The sequence below is a fragment of the Lynx canadensis genome, chromosome B1, assembly GCF_007474595.2.
Source record: "Lynx canadensis isolate LIC74 chromosome B1, mLynCan4.pri.v2, whole genome shotgun sequence".
Lineage (NCBI taxonomy): Eukaryota > Metazoa > Chordata > Mammalia > Carnivora > Felidae > Lynx > Lynx canadensis.
Window position 1 is genome coordinate 202,328,876 of NC_044306.2, and position 15,929 is coordinate 202,344,804.

At 60.9% G+C, this 15,929-nt stretch overlaps 1 protein-coding gene across 1 annotated transcript in view; it reads left to right on the plus strand.

Moving 5' to 3' along the window:
• Positions 1–15,929, plus strand: part of SORCS2 (sortilin related VPS10 domain containing receptor 2) — a 359,214-nt gene that overhangs the window by 316,072 nt on the left and 27,213 nt on the right. Inside the window, exons 4-6 of the mRNA XM_030314516.1 lie at positions 507–671; positions 10,196–10,269; positions 14,444–14,508. Coding sequence (XP_030170376.1) covers positions 507–671; positions 10,196–10,269; positions 14,444–14,508 — 304 coding nt within the window. The remainder of the gene's footprint in view (positions 1–506; positions 672–10,195; positions 10,270–14,443; positions 14,509–15,929) is intronic.

The window sequence follows — 15,929 nt, forward strand, 5'->3', positions numbered from 1 at the left end:
CCTGCTGCGGCACCCTCTAATTAGGGCCTCACAGAATTTGCCAGGAGGCCACCCCTCCAGGCCCGTCTCCCCTTGGCCACCTCACCTCCGAGGTCCGCTCCCCGGTGCACGCTGTCCTGGGCCACCCCCGACCCGGTCCCGCCCTGCGCTTCTGTAGGCAGCCCTGTGCCAGCCTCTCCCCGCACCTGCTTTTTCTCCTTGGGGCACCGGTCAGCCTGGGAACGGTACTTCCCGCGCGATGGGTGACGTGTTGGCTCGTCTCTTGCTGCCCCCACAGAACGGATCATTTACCGCGGAAACCCCCGGCTCACTGTCGGGGCCTCACCATCCCCGCGACGCCCGCCCGGCACCCCGGGCTGGGGAACACCTGCTGAGCGGGTGAACGAACGAGCGGATGAGTGACGGGTCAGCACGAATGGGCAGGGGCTGGCCACCAGCTGCTTCCCCCCCTGCCCTCCGCGGTGTGCGGCGGGGAGGCCTCACGTCTTCCCGGCTTTGTGTTTCAGGTCGTCCTGGTGAGCTCCTCACTCAGCGACAGGGACCAGAGCCTGTTCCTTAGCACGGACGAGGGGGCCACCTTCCAGAAGCAGCTCGTCCCCTTCTCCGTGGAAACTCTGATTTTTCACCCCAAGGAGGAGGACAAGGTTTTGGCCTACAGCAAGGAGAGCACGGTGAGCAGGCCGGGGCTGGAGCGTGGGTGGTGTCGTGGCCAAGTGCAACCGTCCCCCCGAGGTCGCCTTGCGTGGGAACCAAGTGGGCAGAGGTAAAACGTGCACTTGGCACAGGTTAAGTGTGTGAGACAGGATGGAAAAGCAGTAGGTAATTATTAGGGTTGTTCCTCTCTGCCTCCCCTCTGTGTGTACCAGCCATAAGGCTTCTTCCATTTCTAGAACATTCCACACACCCTCCCATGCTGGGCCTTTCCAGGTCTTTCTGCCAGCCTGGGATGCTCGTCCCCTTTCACTAGGCAAGTGGGGCATCCTTCAGATCCCGTCTCCGTGTCCTCTCCTCCGGGGGCTGTGTCACCAGGGCCCCACAGGGACCCAAGGGCACCTTCCCGGGGCAATCAAGGGGAATGTGGCGGAGGGCTCTTTCCAGGCCCAGGGGGGTAGGAGAGACTCAGGGCAGGTGCCAGGAGGGATCGGCCCCCACCCCAGGTCCTGAGGGCTGGGGACGAGGTGCCACCGGAGAGGGCGAGAGCGGTGGAGGAAGGAAAGCCCTTCTGGGGGGAACCTGGCCTTTCCCAGCTTCTGGCGTTCGGGGGCTTGTGAAGGAACCACTCATCTTCAAAGGCAGCATCTTCCTCTCTCTGTCTGCTGTGTTTTCAGAGAGACAGAGAGAGAGAGAAAGAAATCTGAGAAATGTGAGAAATCTCCCTCTGCCCACCCCCCCCGCCCCTCCCCAAGTAATGCAGGAGCATCTTCCCATCTAAAGATCTTCACTGAATCACATCTGCCAAGTCCTTCTTTGCTCTATAGGGTCACGTTCACAGGTGTGGGGATTTTTCAGCCTGTCATTGTGGAAGTGAGGCCCCCAGAGTCTCTGGCAGGTGCCCAGGAGGAGGCCAGGCCCGGGACCGGGAACTCAGCCAGGGTGAGGCTGGACAGCGGACACCACACAGGCCACAGCCCCCAGGGCAGAGAAGAGTGGAGAAGGGCAGAACATAGTCTGGAGGCAAATGGGAGTGGAGCTGTCCGTTCCAGAACCTTTCCTCTGCAACCCCCAGGCCTGCGTGGGCCCCCTTGCTCCACACGCCTCCAGACGCCAGTGCACCTCTTTTCTCAGAGCTGATTGCAGCGTGCCTGTGTATCTGTGATATTATTTGATTGCTGTCTGGGTAAAGCTCCTCGAGGGCAGAGACTGTGCCTAGTTTTTACACCATTTTGTCTCAAGTTCCTGGCTGACAACATTGATTGGATGGATGGATGTTGAAATGCAGATGGATGGGTGGGTGGGTGGGTGCTGGGTGGGGCTGGGGGACATTGATGGAGGTGGATGGATGGGTAGATGGGTGGGTGGGTGATGGGTGGGGTTGGGGTGATTGATGGTGGAGGTGGGTGGATAGACGGACAGGTGCCTGTTGGTTGGATCAATCAGTGAGTGAATGATGGATTTTTTTCCATTAGGGATCACCCAGGTCAAGGGCCTCCAAATGGAGACTTCTGGCTGGTCTGAGCCATGGCTCTCTACAGGACCATGGCCTCCTGGCCGAGGTCTGGTCCTCACGTACTGGCATCCCCGAATTCCCTGGCCTCATGGGCTGCGTCTTGCTCCCGGCACCCTCCTTCAGGCCAGTGTGTGCTTCTGGGTATTAATAGCATTACTTAGCCCTCCATGTAATTAGACTAAAGCACAATCACGGAGACTTACTTTCCTGCAGAAATTGACTGCATCGCAATTGCTCTTTAATTTATGGTGCCCTGAAAAATTAATGGAGCTGAAATCTTGGTTATTTTCCTTGGTTCTTTTCTGCGACTCTAAGGAAAGAAAAAGGAGACAAAAAATGGCTTAGCTGTGGTTATAAAAGGAATGAGGAATCTGAGGAAATTAATAACAATGACAATAGGGCCTTGGGCTTTTTTTTTTTCCAAGGTTTTTATGGTTTTCAAAGCTCTCTGACTTCTAAGAGGCAGGACGGTGTGGTAGAACAACGCTGGCTCTTGATTCCGACAGACCTGGTGTATCAGGCATCGACCGGTGCTGTGCTGAGTAACATGTAGCCCCAAACCTCATTGGCTCCCAGCGACAAGCATTCTTCACCTGTTCCTGGGACTGGGAGCTGGCTAGGGTTCTACCAGGCTCTGCTGGGATTGGCTAGACATGCTCCTGGCTGATGGTAGGGTTCAGGTCTCTGGACATCTCTAATTCGGGGACCTGAGGTCACCTGGGGACATGCTGTTCTCATGGTGGACGGCAGAGGCCCCGGTGGGGGGGGAGGGAAAACCTCCACGGTAGCGTTAACGTGTCTGCTTTCACCTGGAATATATCACCTCCCCACACACCATTGGCCAAAGCAGGTCATGTGCCAAAGTCAGCGTCCGCAGGGCTGGGCGCTGGTGTTCCGCTCTCGAGGACTTGCAGACAGATACACAGCCAGACGCTCCTTCCAGCGTCCTCCCTTCACCTTTCCTCCCAGGCGCCTGCCGCTTCCTCCAGCACTCACTGTCCTCCACCCTCTGACTGCCCTGCCCCGCTGCCTTCACCACCCCCCCCCCACTTCGCCAGGACATTGTGACTTGGGGTGGTCTAGGGCCACCTCATCTGGAGCCTAGACAGCCTTGTAGGTGAGAGCCTGATGCAGTGGTGTTTCTCTCAAGGCTCAACCACCTGCACTGGGGGCCTGGGATCAAAGGATGTGAGGGCCAGGCAGGCAGCCCCTTCCCAAACTGACTTTCCTGGTTCCCTGTGCTTGTCTCTGGGACCTGCTTACAGGCACAGCCCGGGACACTCACCTCTAACACGTGACAGACCCACTGTTATGTTTCATTCTGCTCCCCATCAAGAACCTCCTGTTTCCCAGCACCGTGAGAAATGAATCTGAGCCTGGGACTGCCTTCTAGAACTTTAGTGGGGAAGAAAAGACACCTTAGACCATCAATCAGGGAAGCCTTCCTAGCGGAGGGGTTCTGAAGAGAGGTGTAGGGAATGGATCTCAAGGTACATTTACGTTTAATGCAACTTGAAAACCGCAGAGATGACTGCAATGAATACCCACAATCCTCCGGCCACAGAGAACCGGGTTTGCATTTATCTGCTCTGAAGCGGAGGGCAGTCAAGGCAGCGGGGGAGGGGCGGGCAGGGGGGGCCCCCCAGCAACGGGAGGGTCAGCAGATGAGCCGTCCTGCAGGGCTCCAGGCTCCAACATCCCACGTCCTCCCTGGCCTCAGGTTTCAGAATTAGGTGGAAATCAGGCTTCTCTGAGTAACAGAACGATTTCATGAGTGGTGAGAATCTGACACGTCGATGTGTGTTGCTGTGTGCTCCGATCCCTTGTGTCCGACAGGGCTCAGGGCAGGATGTTTTAAGCAGAAGAAGGATTTGGCGTGGGGAACTGGGTGCTCTCTAAACTGTTGGGGGGGACACGGGGGTCCAGGCTGGACCCCCAGGGGTCTTCCTGGGAGCCACAGAGCTATCCCCCTGGGGGGGCCTCTGCCCCACATGTCAGGAAGCCGGGGTGGGGGGACCAGGAGCCCCACTGGACTTACCAAGGTCGAGGACACACAGCTGATGTGGAGACCCACGCATCTGAAATCGTCACTGCTGTGGCACGGCTGCCTCGCGACCTTCGCAGAGCCAGTGACGGACAGTGGAAGGCACCCCCCGGCAGCTGAGGACAGATGCGACCTCGCCGGCCAGCAGGCGTGGCCCTAGGTGGCAAGACAGCGCCCCCGTGCCACGTTCACCCTCCAAATGTCCCACGGGTGCACCTGTGCCCCAGAACTCTAGCTGCAAGGGATGCTGAGCAACGTTGGATTCCCACTCCGCACCCTGTGTGCCGCGAGGTGCCCCGCGGCGAGGGAGGGAGGGAGGTGGGCACCTTCCACCACGCTCAACCCACCGCTGAGAGCCAGGCGGTGGTCAGAGGGCAGCCCTCTAACGACCGTGTGAGACCGATGGGCACGCATTTCTGCAGTGGCCTTCCCCTGACCTCGTCCGGCTCGCCTGCCTTCACCTCTCCCCTGCTCTGACTCCCTTGCGCATCACGTTCATGTCAGGGCAGCGGATGCGTTCTGGTAAGCCACCTCGGCTCCCTTCTTGGCTGAGTGACCTGAAGCAAATCAGCCGTTCCACGGGGACACCACCGTGCAGGATTTACTGCAACAAGTGGGATGTCCCTGGTGCGTTTTTTCTTGTTGATTTACTGGCGTCTGTCTTTTATCAAGCGGGAGCGTTCTGTTTCTGCGCCCATTGATGGCGCGTCCTCAACCCCTTCCCACGAGAGCAAATTGAACGGGCTCCGTCACGTCCTGGGGCAGGCGTCATAAACGCCGGTGCGTCCGCGGGGATAGCGGTGATAATGCCATCCGCTAATGCAGAGGTTTGCTGACCAGGCTCCCGGACATTGACGGCCGCCCACCGTCTGAGGGTAGGAGCAGTTCTCTCCCGGTTTGTCGCTGGGGAAATTGAGACAGGAGGTGGGGGCCCCAGCCTGGTCGCTCAGATGGGCCAGGGAAGGGACCAGAGGTGGCCTGTCATCCCTCCCGGGGGACCCCTCAGCCACTGGGGTATCACACTCAGGCCCACGAGACGGGAGCTTCTACTGGAAACAAGCACTGCCTGACCTCTAGCGGCTTCCCTTCCTCTTTGGGCTTCACCTCTGTCATCAGCAAAGGAATCTTACGTTCCGGGGGATGAACGCTCTCCAAAAAGCCCTTTTTCTAAAACATTAAGGTGACAGTTTCATAGCACGGACCCTAGAGCAGGCATCGGCAGACGATGGCCCGGCACCTGTTTTTGTAAATAAAGTCTTTTGGGAACACAGGCAACCTGTTCGTCTACATGTCCTCTCTGGCTGCTTTCCTGTCCCAAAGGCAGCGATGAGTAGCTACAACAGAGGCCACGCAGCCTGAAAAGCCAGAGGTATTTTCTGGAAACGTTCCAGAAAAGTTTGGCAGCCCCTGCGGGGATGAGTCGCGGGCGCGGCACAGGGGGAGAGGTGGGCGATGCAGGGTATGTGCCAGCGAGCTGCACAAGCTCTAGCAGAGAAGGAGGAAGTAACGCGGCCGCGTTTCAGAGGCCGGGAGTTCTCTTAGCAAGTGCGAGGCTGGGGATCTGTAGAAGCTCCCGCAGATGCGGCAGGGAGGACCCCAGAGGTCAAGGGGGTCAAAAGTGGCTTCCCTGACGGGCTGGGTTGTGTCCTCCTCCAAATCTGTATGCGGAAGTCCTCACCCCCGACCCCCAGATGGGACCTTGTTTGGAGACAGGACTTTTAAAGGGATATTTAAGTTAAAATGGGCCGTCTGGGTGGGACCTGATACAATATGGCCGGTGTCCTGGTAAGGACAGGGCAGCAGGACACAGATGGGCACAGGGGGACGACCGTGTGAGGACACAGGGAGAAGAGGGAGGCCTCAGAGGGAACCAAGGAGCTTCCCACCTGGGTCTTGGACTCCCGGCCTCCAGGGCTGAGAGGGAATGAAGCTTTGCTGTGTAGACCCCTGTCTGTGGTTGTTCTGGGGGCCCTCCCATCCCAGGACGCTCCCAGGCGCGTCCTCCTCAAAGAGCAAAATCTCGCGGCCTTGGATGTTTTCTTCAAGCCGGTGACGGCAGAGGAGGGCGCTTCACAGAGAAAACTCCCACGTGTGTTAAGAAAGGGGACAACGTTCGCTCTAATCACGGGGCTCACAAGCTGTGAGTCACAGGAGGCTGCCCTTGAGACTCAGGCAGGGACGGCCGTCCTCAGGTGGGGCATCTTCTCCCAGGACGCTGAGGTTCAGGGAGAGTATTTGCGAGGAGAGAGCGTTTGCACTGAGGCGGGATCCCCTGGGCCTTTTTTCTGTAGCTGCGGGGGTGGTGGAAGGATCCAGAACAGGGGGCTTGAATCGTGGCCTCAGATGTAGGGCGTCTGCTAGAAGCCAGGAGCAAGGAGGCCCCAGGTGGAGGTGGAAGGGGCCTGGGGGGCGTGGGAAGGTTCTGGATGGAGATGATTGGAAGTGCCAGGGTCCCCCGTGCCAGGTGGGTGACAGCACAAGGGGGCACGCTCAGGGGCACTCCACCCCCAGAGTGGGGTGTCCAGTAAAGGCCAGTTCTCTCTGGGTCCTGGGCCCTGAGCCCTGACACAGTCTCCTCCACCTAACGGACTGGGTTCTGAGCCTGCTTCTGCAGTCCCAGGGCCTCCAAACAGGTGACCTTGGACAAAACCCTGACCGAGAGGTGACTTTAGACTGAGTCTTGAACACTGACTGGGGGAAGGAAGGGCATTCCAGCCAGAGGGAACAGCAGGCACGGATGCTCAGAGGACCCCATGGGACACATCAGCACCACAGTCGTGTGTGAGCTCGGAGCTGGGTGTGACAGGGCTATGGGGTGTATAGGGGCATGTATGGGCAGGGACAACAGCTAGAGGGAGGCCAGGCAGCCCAGGGGCCCTGAGTGCCCGTACAAGGAGTGTGGGCTTTATCCCAGGGCGTGGCATCCCCTGGGAGGTCTGATGCAGGAGGGTGATGTGGTCAGGTGTGTGTCCCGGAAAGACCCCAGTGGCTGTGTCACGGAGCAGGGGCAGGATGGGAGGGCTGAGGGCTGCAGGGAGGACGCCCGCAGGAAGCCGCGGAGGTGGCTCAGCGGGGCCACGGGGTGGAGAGGGTGCAGGAGTGCAGCAGCCATGAGTCGGGGGGGAGGAGATAGCACACACGTGGCAACGGGTCGGTGAGGACGGGGCCGGGGTCCCGGCCTCTGCAGCTGGCGGGTGATTGACACCAGGCACGGCCGGATGGACTTGCGACCGTGCCGCAGGTCAGGACGGCACCGGGCTTATGCTTGATAAACCCCAGTTCCCCTTTGAAGGTTCCACAGAGCCTTCTTTCGTGAACACCAGTTGTAACACCAGTGGCCTCACTTACACTTCATAACTTAGGGCCCTGATGGGGACAGGCTGGGTCAGACGGGGAGCGCGTGGCATGGAACGTGTTGGGCCAGCCCTGAAAGCCAGCAGATGTGGGTTCCAGCCCCAGCCGCCGTTAGCATGGCGTTTTAGACCCATTTTACAGATGGAGACACTGGGGCCGCTGTACCGGAGGTCCAGGGGCTGGCTTGAGCCTTCCTTCGTTTTGAGGGCTGGCCGTGACATTGCTCTGCTTAACTGACTTATTCTGGACACGTCTTGAGTACAGAGGAGTGAGGGAAGGGGCGTTCAAATCACAGAGAATTCAAACCCGGCTTCTGCCCGCCACCAACCCCGGGCAAATCTCTCACGTGGCCTCGGCTGTCGTACTCGAGCTACAAAACAGGTTCACAAAAGCATCTGATTCACAGGGACGCCCTGGGATGGTCCGAGACAGGACACGCCCAGCACACACGCGTGCAGTGGGCCCTCGACGGCAGCCTGAGATCATCCCCACGTGACGCTGACGGGACACGTGGAGCACATACTTAGTGCCACTGCTTTGCGACAGGGCCCAGCGTGATCCCACACGTCCCTGTAAGGCAGGGCTCTGGATCCCCATTTGAGAAAGTGGGGAACCGAGGTTTAGGAAGCTTTGGGGCGTCACACAACTGTGTATTGTGGAGTCTATTGTGGGAACCAGGGTTACTGGACCCCACGACCTCCCAAGTCACAGACTCCCCCCTGCAAAATGTTGCAGCTGCGGGCGTCATTTTATAGATGGGAAAACTGAGGCACGGAGGTGACACAGTGGCACAACTGAGAGGCAGGGTTCGGGGGAACCAGGTCTCCGCCCCCGAAGCACAGCGTGCCCCATCAGCCAGGGAGTGACAAGCACAATGTCCCCTCCCAGGCCTGCCTTTGCGATGCACTTTGCTCCTGTGTGTGCCACGTAGGATTTCCGTGTCTGTCCTGCTTCACGGGTGCAGAGATCCCTTGAAAGCCTCCCGGCCCGGGCGCCTGGGGGGCTCAGTGAGCTCTGCGCCCAACTTCTGCTCAGGTCATGATCTCACGGCTCGTGGGTCGGGCTCTGTGCCGACAGCTCGGAGCCTGGAACCTGCTTCAAATTCTGTGTCTCCCTCTCCCTGCCCCTGCCCTGCTCGTGCTCTGTCTCTCTCTCTCTCTCTCTCAAAAATAAACATTAGAAACAAATAAAAAAATACAAAACCCTCCCGCCCCGCCCCCTCTCAGGAATGGCACGGGTGCTTTAGCGTTCCCATGAACCCGACCCACCCACAGGGGAGGCCTGCAAAGAAAACTTGGAAAAATCAGAATGAAAGACCCACTGGGACCTTCATTGTAGCTGCGTCCCACTCCGTGTTAGCGTTTATTCTCGCCCCAGAGCCAGGAGTGCAGCTGGCGTGGGGCAGAGCTGGCGGGAGAAAGGGGGAAGGGACAGACAGGACCTGCCCCCCCCCCCCACCCGCCGCCCTGCCCGGCGCCTCGTCTTACCAGCCGGGGCCTGGTGGGCTCTGTACCCTGCAGGGGCCGGTACAACATGAGAAATGTTTAAAACTCAGGACGAACCCTCCTCCCTTCTGCATCTTTCTCACGCTGGCACGGTGGGTTTAGGGAACTGAGCCGTAGTGGACACACGATGTTACGTCAGCTTCTCGTGTGCAACATAGGGATCCCACGACGCTGTCCGTGTTAGGCTGTGCCCCCCAGTGGCTGCCACCTGTCGCCAGGTGCACATCCCATTGAGCATTCCCTCTCCTGTGCCCTTCTTCCCCCAGGTGGTTGTCAGAGGGGAGGGGGTGCGGGAAGGCGGGCTGTCGCGGTGCTTTTCATGAGCGATTTGCCATCACTCTGCGCTGTGCCCGGGGGGACACAGAGCGAGTGCGGACCCTCCCGGGCTCCCGGGGCTCTGCCTTAGGACTCGGCACACACGGGGGGACCCTGACCCGGACCCTCCCCAGCCCAGGCTCAGGCCTCCCAGGTCCTGTCCCAGGAGGAGGCAGGAGGCAGGGCCTCGCGGGAGCCGGGGCTCTGAGCTCCCCCACGAGCTCACTGTTCCATCGCGCTTCTCTTACAAAACTCAGATTCGAAGATACGTATATTAGCAAGCTCAAGTTAGTGACCGCGTAGCGTTAAGTTCAAGCGCGGGGCCCTTGTGAGCATGGGCCCTGTGTCCCCGGCGTGGCCGCAGACCCCAGGCGGCCTGCGCAGAGGGGACCCCGCTGTTCCCGCCCGCACGGACCCCCTTCACACCGCGTGCCCTTTGCAGACCCTGCCCCCTTCTTCCCAAACCGCCCTGGGTCCCGGCCTCCCGCTCCTGTGGCATGTTGCCAGGTCCCTCCCGGCCAGCGACGCTCAGGTGCGCCTCCCCTGGGACGGCTGCCTGGCCGGGGTCTCTTGGTTCCTACCAGCGGCGCAGGGGCTGAGACGGCCTCTTCACAGAGCCCCTGTGCCTGACCCTCGGCCTCCGGGGCTCGGTCTGGGCCCCCACGTGAGCACAGGGCCTGCCCGGGCCGGACGGGCCTCCCGACCCCCACGGGGCATCCGCGGGCCAGGGCAGAGGGCCCCCGGCCCGGAAGAGGCTCGTCCATCCCTCACAGTATGACCGGACTTGTGTTTCTCTTCTCTGCCCTGAAGCTCTACGTGTCATCTGACCTGGGCAAGAGGTGGACATTGCTCCGGGAGCGAGTGACCAAAGACCACGTGTTCTGGTGAGAGCCCCCCCCCCGCGACCGCTGCTCCCCTTGCCCCCCCACAGCCCCAGCTCGGGGCTCCCGCCTTCTCCTGCCTCTGACCCCAGCCATGACCTCCTCCTCCAGGGGGACCTCCGGAGTGCTCTTTCTGCCCTGCTGGGGCCTGTGGGACGTGGCAGAGAGTCTGGGCCTGCTGCCCTCAGGTCACCCGTGCGCCCCTCCCCGCCTCCCCTCCCGCTCCCCTCCCCTCCCCGACTCTTCCCTCCCTACCTCCCCTCCCTCTCCCCTCCCCACCACCCCATCTCCCCTCCGGTCCCCACCTCCCTCTCTCCTCTGCCCTCCCCACCAACCCCCTCCCTTCTTCTCCGCCCCCTCGTCTCTCCTCCCCACCGGCTCCCCCTACTCTACCCTCCCCCTCCCCACCTCCCTTCCCCCCACACTACTGCCCCCCCTTTCCCCTCCTCACCACCCCTCCCGCCACACTCCTGCCCCAGGTCCTAACTCAGCCCCTGACTGACTGCCCCCCTCCAGTGCAGCCTCCCTGGCCTGCCTGGGCCCTGCTCTCCCGCCCTGCCTGATGTCAGATGCTGGGGCTCCCCTCCCACACTGGTGTTGTCTCTTGGGGCCCCGCTCAGCAATCAGTCTGAGCAGCGTTCTCGTCTCATGTTCTAGCCTCGTTGCACTGATGCCAGTCTGTGGAGCGAGTGAGGCCCACGGGGGACAAGCCCCTGCTGGCGGGGCGGGGCGGCGGCCGAGGGAGTGGCCGTGAGAGCGCTGGCCCCGGGCCCCATTTCCTGCCCACCAGCCGCGGCCGTGACCCATTCTCCTGCCTAAACCGCCTCTGGAGACGTGCAGTTGCACGCGTGTTCTTCCGACCAAATTGCTGTTTCTTGAACCTGTACGTGTGCACACGCTCCTATCCTTTCCCTTTCTTACCTCGTGTGTACAACAAACCATTGGACAGGCCTCCTCCTGGGCCACAGTCCTGTGTCCCCAGCAGAGAAGCACCATGGAAACAGCCCTCCACCCCCTTCCTCCGCGTCTGCCTGTCTTCATGCGAATCACAGCAAGGAGCTAGTTTCCTGACTTGCGGCCGAAAGGCCCGCGTCTCTAACTCTGGGATATTGCCGGCCGGTATGCGTGCCTTCTGCTGGCGGGAGAGGTCACGGCTCCCGCCACACGGCATCCCGCGGTGCCTTCCTGGGAAGCCTGAGGCCACATCAAGCACTGGCCTCGTCACTGGTGGGAACTGTTGGCCCCAGGGGCTCCCAGGGGGTGGGGAGGGGCAAGGAGGCAGGATCTGCCTACACAGGGCCTGGGAAGTCTGCAGGATGGCGGGGCGCTGGCCCGCCATGTGTCCCAGGCCAGGCCGGGGGGGCACAGCGAGATCTCTCGGGACGGGGAGGGAAACGTGCCCGCGGTAAATTAGCGCTAACTCAAACAGGGTATTATCTTGGGCAAATCAAATCATTTCTCCCACAAGTTTCTCAAATTGCTCTGAGCCGCTATGCGTGAGAGATAATCGGGCCAGACGCTTGGCCACTGGGGCACAGGAACCTTTCCCGGAATGTGGTGACAGGCAGAAGCCCCCCGTCTTGTACGCGGAGAAGAATGATGTTTTGCCAGCATTTCTAAGATGCGCTTTGTCCTCGAACCGACAGCGGAACGGCCGACGCCCGCCTTCCGTCTGAGGCTGGGACCCCTTCATGCTTTGGGAGGCTACCCGGCGAGCGAGCTCATCAGCTTGGCCGTGGGGCCCCCGGCAGGCACAGCCCAGGGGCGGGAGGCCCGCTGCGTCCTGCACCCACCACGGGCACCTGTGTGTTGCCCTCCCCGTGGCCTCCGCGGCCGTGGAGCGAGGTCGTAGCAGCCACGTTGTGGACTTGCCACGTTGTGGATGCTGACCAGGTAGCAGACCGAATGTGCCATCGTGTCACGTGACAGAGGGGGAAACTGAGGCCCGGAGAGGCTAGGGCACGTGTCCTGGACCACGTTGCCGGCAAGGAGCCCTCCGCCTGCGGCCAGTGGCCGTGCCGTTGGCCGCTGTGCTTCGCGGACTTCCCATGTCTGCTTCTCTGCTCAGGCCCGAGCTGACTCACAAAGTCTCAGCCTTCCTCCTCCGCCAGCTCGGCACCTGCCCGGGGGGTGGGACAGGCGGCAGGGCCTCTGTGGTGGAGGGAGGCAGAAGGGAGAAGACAGCCCTTCCCGCCACGGGCCTGGTGTGGCGCCTGTGAGGGTTTACAGGAACCGTCTGCGTTAGGCTTCCCGTGACGTCCGTAGGAGTGCGGACCAACCCCCCGTGTCCCCGAGGTATTCTCCACGCACCTGCCTGCCCCTGGGTCATCTCACATGGCTGCTGTTTCTAGGCAACGGACCAAAGACCTTCCCACACACCAGTTTTGGGGACCTCAACAAACAGGGTTGGCCCTCCCTGCAGGGAGCCAGGCTGTGTCTGAGGTGACGTGCATGCAGCCTCGCGTGGTCGCCAGAACCCATGACCAAGGGGTTCTGGGCAGGGACCTCAACCCACTGGGTGGGCCCTTGCCTGGTCCAGGGCCTGGGGCTTGGGGATGGGGTGCTCCAATGGGAGAGCCAGGGGGCACGGGAGGGTTGTGGGGGTGCCGCTCAGTGGAGAAGGCAGGTGAGTGAGTGGGACTCACAGACTGAGGAGGAGAGTGAGTCAGTGCAGGGGTGAGCTGGTGAGTGAATGAGTGAGTGAGTGACTGAATTAGTGATGGAGTGAGTGAGTGAGTGAATGAATGAATGAGTGAATGAGTATGTAAGGGAATGAATGAGGGAGGGAGACAGTGAGGAGTGAGTAAATGAGTGAGTGAAAGAGTGAGGGAATGAATGAATGAATAAGTGTGAGTGAATGAATGAAGGAGGGAGGATATGAATCAGTGAGTGAGTGAATGAGGGAGGGAGGGGTGAATGAAGGAGGGAGGGAGGGAGAGCGTGAATGAGCTGGCTTGTAAGGCTAAAATCCCAGCTGCCCGGCTGAGGGCCCGAGGACCTGTCGGTGCCCCTGGAAAAGGGAACAGCGTCACTTTACTCAGAAAAGAGAGAGAAATGTTGGGCAGGAGACCTTGGTCCTCCGAGCTCACAAGTGGTCTGTGCACAAAAGCCTAAAGCAAACCTCACCTTGAAATAGTATTTAGGGGCAGAGTGACGGATGCTGGAGCCCACGGTTTGCAACATCAGTGGACTGGAGGGGACGCCCCGCTGGCTTGTGCCACGGAGCCTCTGTGGGGTGCATGGCCCTCAGACCCTCTGTGGACTCTCCCTGTGCACCTGGGGACCCCTGGACCCTGGAGCTGGGAGGCAGGCTGGGAACTGGAAGGGACCAGCTTGGAGGGAGGGGGGGCGTGGCGCTCACCAGTGCTGGGGAAGGGGCTGCCAGAGACCCAGTGCTCCTTCCACGGAGGACAGCTCGGTGGCCCAGAGGGGGCCACAGGGAAGGCAGCCTGCTGGGCGGAGTGGCCGCGGGAAGGGACTCCCTGTGCTGACTCTCACTTTGCTCACTGGGAAAGGTGAGTGTCCACGAGAGGGGTCGTTCTGGCGGCTGGATTTTTTTTTTTTTAAATTTTTTTTTTTCAACGTTTATTTATTTTTGGGACAGAGAGAGAGACAGAGCATGAACGGGGGAGGGGCAGAGAGAGAGGGAGACACAGAATCGGAAACAGGCTCCAGGCTCCGAGCCATCAGCCCAGAGCCCGACGCGGGGCTCGAACTCACGGACCGCGAGATCGTGACCTGGCTGAAGTCGGACGCTTAACCGACTGCGCCACCCAGGCGCCCCTGGTGGCTGGATTTTTAATAGTCGTATTGGCCCGGACGTCTGTGCTCTAACGGCTAGAGTCAGCTCGTCGGGCCCCTGCCGCTCCCAAGGCCTGCCCAGCCTCCTACGGGGGTTTTGATCATCAAAACAAAACAAAACAACAACACAGATACAAGGAACGTGAGCGTCTTTGGTAAAGGAGAGTCTGCTACAAAGAGTACTTGAAAAAGAAGGATGCCTAGCGAACCCTGGGTTCTGGCTCCCTCCCCAGGAGCAGGGGGAGGACCACAGAGCAAGCGTGGCTCCAGCCCCCGGGGCCACATGGCTACCTGGGGTTCAGGGATTGACGCAGGCACCGTGAGAGGGGCTTGGGGTCCCCATTCCCAGCGCCAACCCCAGCCCGCTCTCTTCCAGGGCTGTGTCTGGGGTGGACACCGACCCCGACCTGGTCCACATGGAAACCCAGGACCTCGGAGGAGGTAAGTCGGGGCCAGGGGAGGGCGGGGGGATATGCCTGCACCAGGTGTGTGCCCTGTTCGGTTCCTCGGCTGGCCCTGCACAGCCGACCTCGAGATGTTATGATGTGGCGTACCTTTAAGTGTGCTTGTTTTCCAGCTGGGGATAAATTGAAGCCACGCGCTCTGCTCCAGTGGGAAAGTCTATTAAGAGGGTGATTGGTTCCGGCCTCTGAGCACTGAGTGTTTCCTGCTCACTCTGCGCGCCCCCTCTGGCGTTGCTGAGTGCTGAGGCCAGGTGGGGGCTTCCGATGGCGTCCCCATTTAGTGGGGCAGGGGCCTGGCCGCCCGGCCCAGCCGGCTTCATGTCAGAGGGCGCCCCGGGGGCCTTGCATTCTCTGGGAACGGTCCTCTGTGCTCCTGAGGGAGGAGCACTGGCCGTAGAAGTATGGAAGATTCTAGAACCATGGGGTATTCTGGAACATCAGAGCCAAGAGGACCTTTATTCAACACGTACTTGAGTCCCCTGTGGGTCAGGCCGGTGCTGACCCTGCTGGGGACACAGAGGTGAACAAGCCACAGCCCTGCCCTTTGCCCGGTTGGGGACAGCACAGAAGCTGTCCACGTTGTACCAGCCGTGGGGCCCGAGCAGCAAGGAGGGGAGGAGAGTGGAGGGGGCGCCGCCCCGGTGCCTGTCGCTGCTCCGACCGCATTCCCCTGGGCGCTGGGGCCCTTGAGTCCCTCCTGCCCGGTTTCCCTTGGAGTGGGGACCTCACAGGTTCACGTGTAACAGGCGTGGGAGCTGGCGAGGGCCACGCAGTGGAGCTCCCTGGGTAGGACACACGGCGGGGAGTGGGGGCGGGGGGCAGATTCAGAGCCGGGCCACAGAGAGTCCCGGCTGAGAACAGAAGCACTGGTGTCCACTCCCAGCCCGCCATGTGCCAGCGGCATGACCCCGGGGACGTTCCCTCTCCTCCCGGCCCCTCGGTGTCCTCGTCTGTGAAGTGGGTCAGTGCCCATGTGGGGCTCAGTGCGGGGACGTCATGAGCGAGCGCTTGGTGGATGTGGACGGAAGCCGCTGCCGAGTCCCTTGACCTCTTCCGAACCCTCAGCTCTTTCCTGGATCGGGGTCGGCTTCCCCAGAACAAAGCTCAGAGGGGTTCCCGGCTGCCCACACGCACAAGGTCACAGGCTCCCACCATGCTCCACCCCCAAATCCGAAAACACCCCAGGCCTCGCTTAGGGTGACACGGGGACTGACCCGCCACGGGGGTGGTTGTCTCTCAGGATAGCCCTGCCTGCAGCGGGGAGGAGGGACAGGCCAGCATCCCGACGAGGGGCACCATTGTCACGTGGAGATGATTTCCCACGACCTGCCCTCCCAGGGGAGAGGGAGAACCCTTGGCCCAGCAGCCACACCACTGGCTCCCCAGAACTGGTGTAGC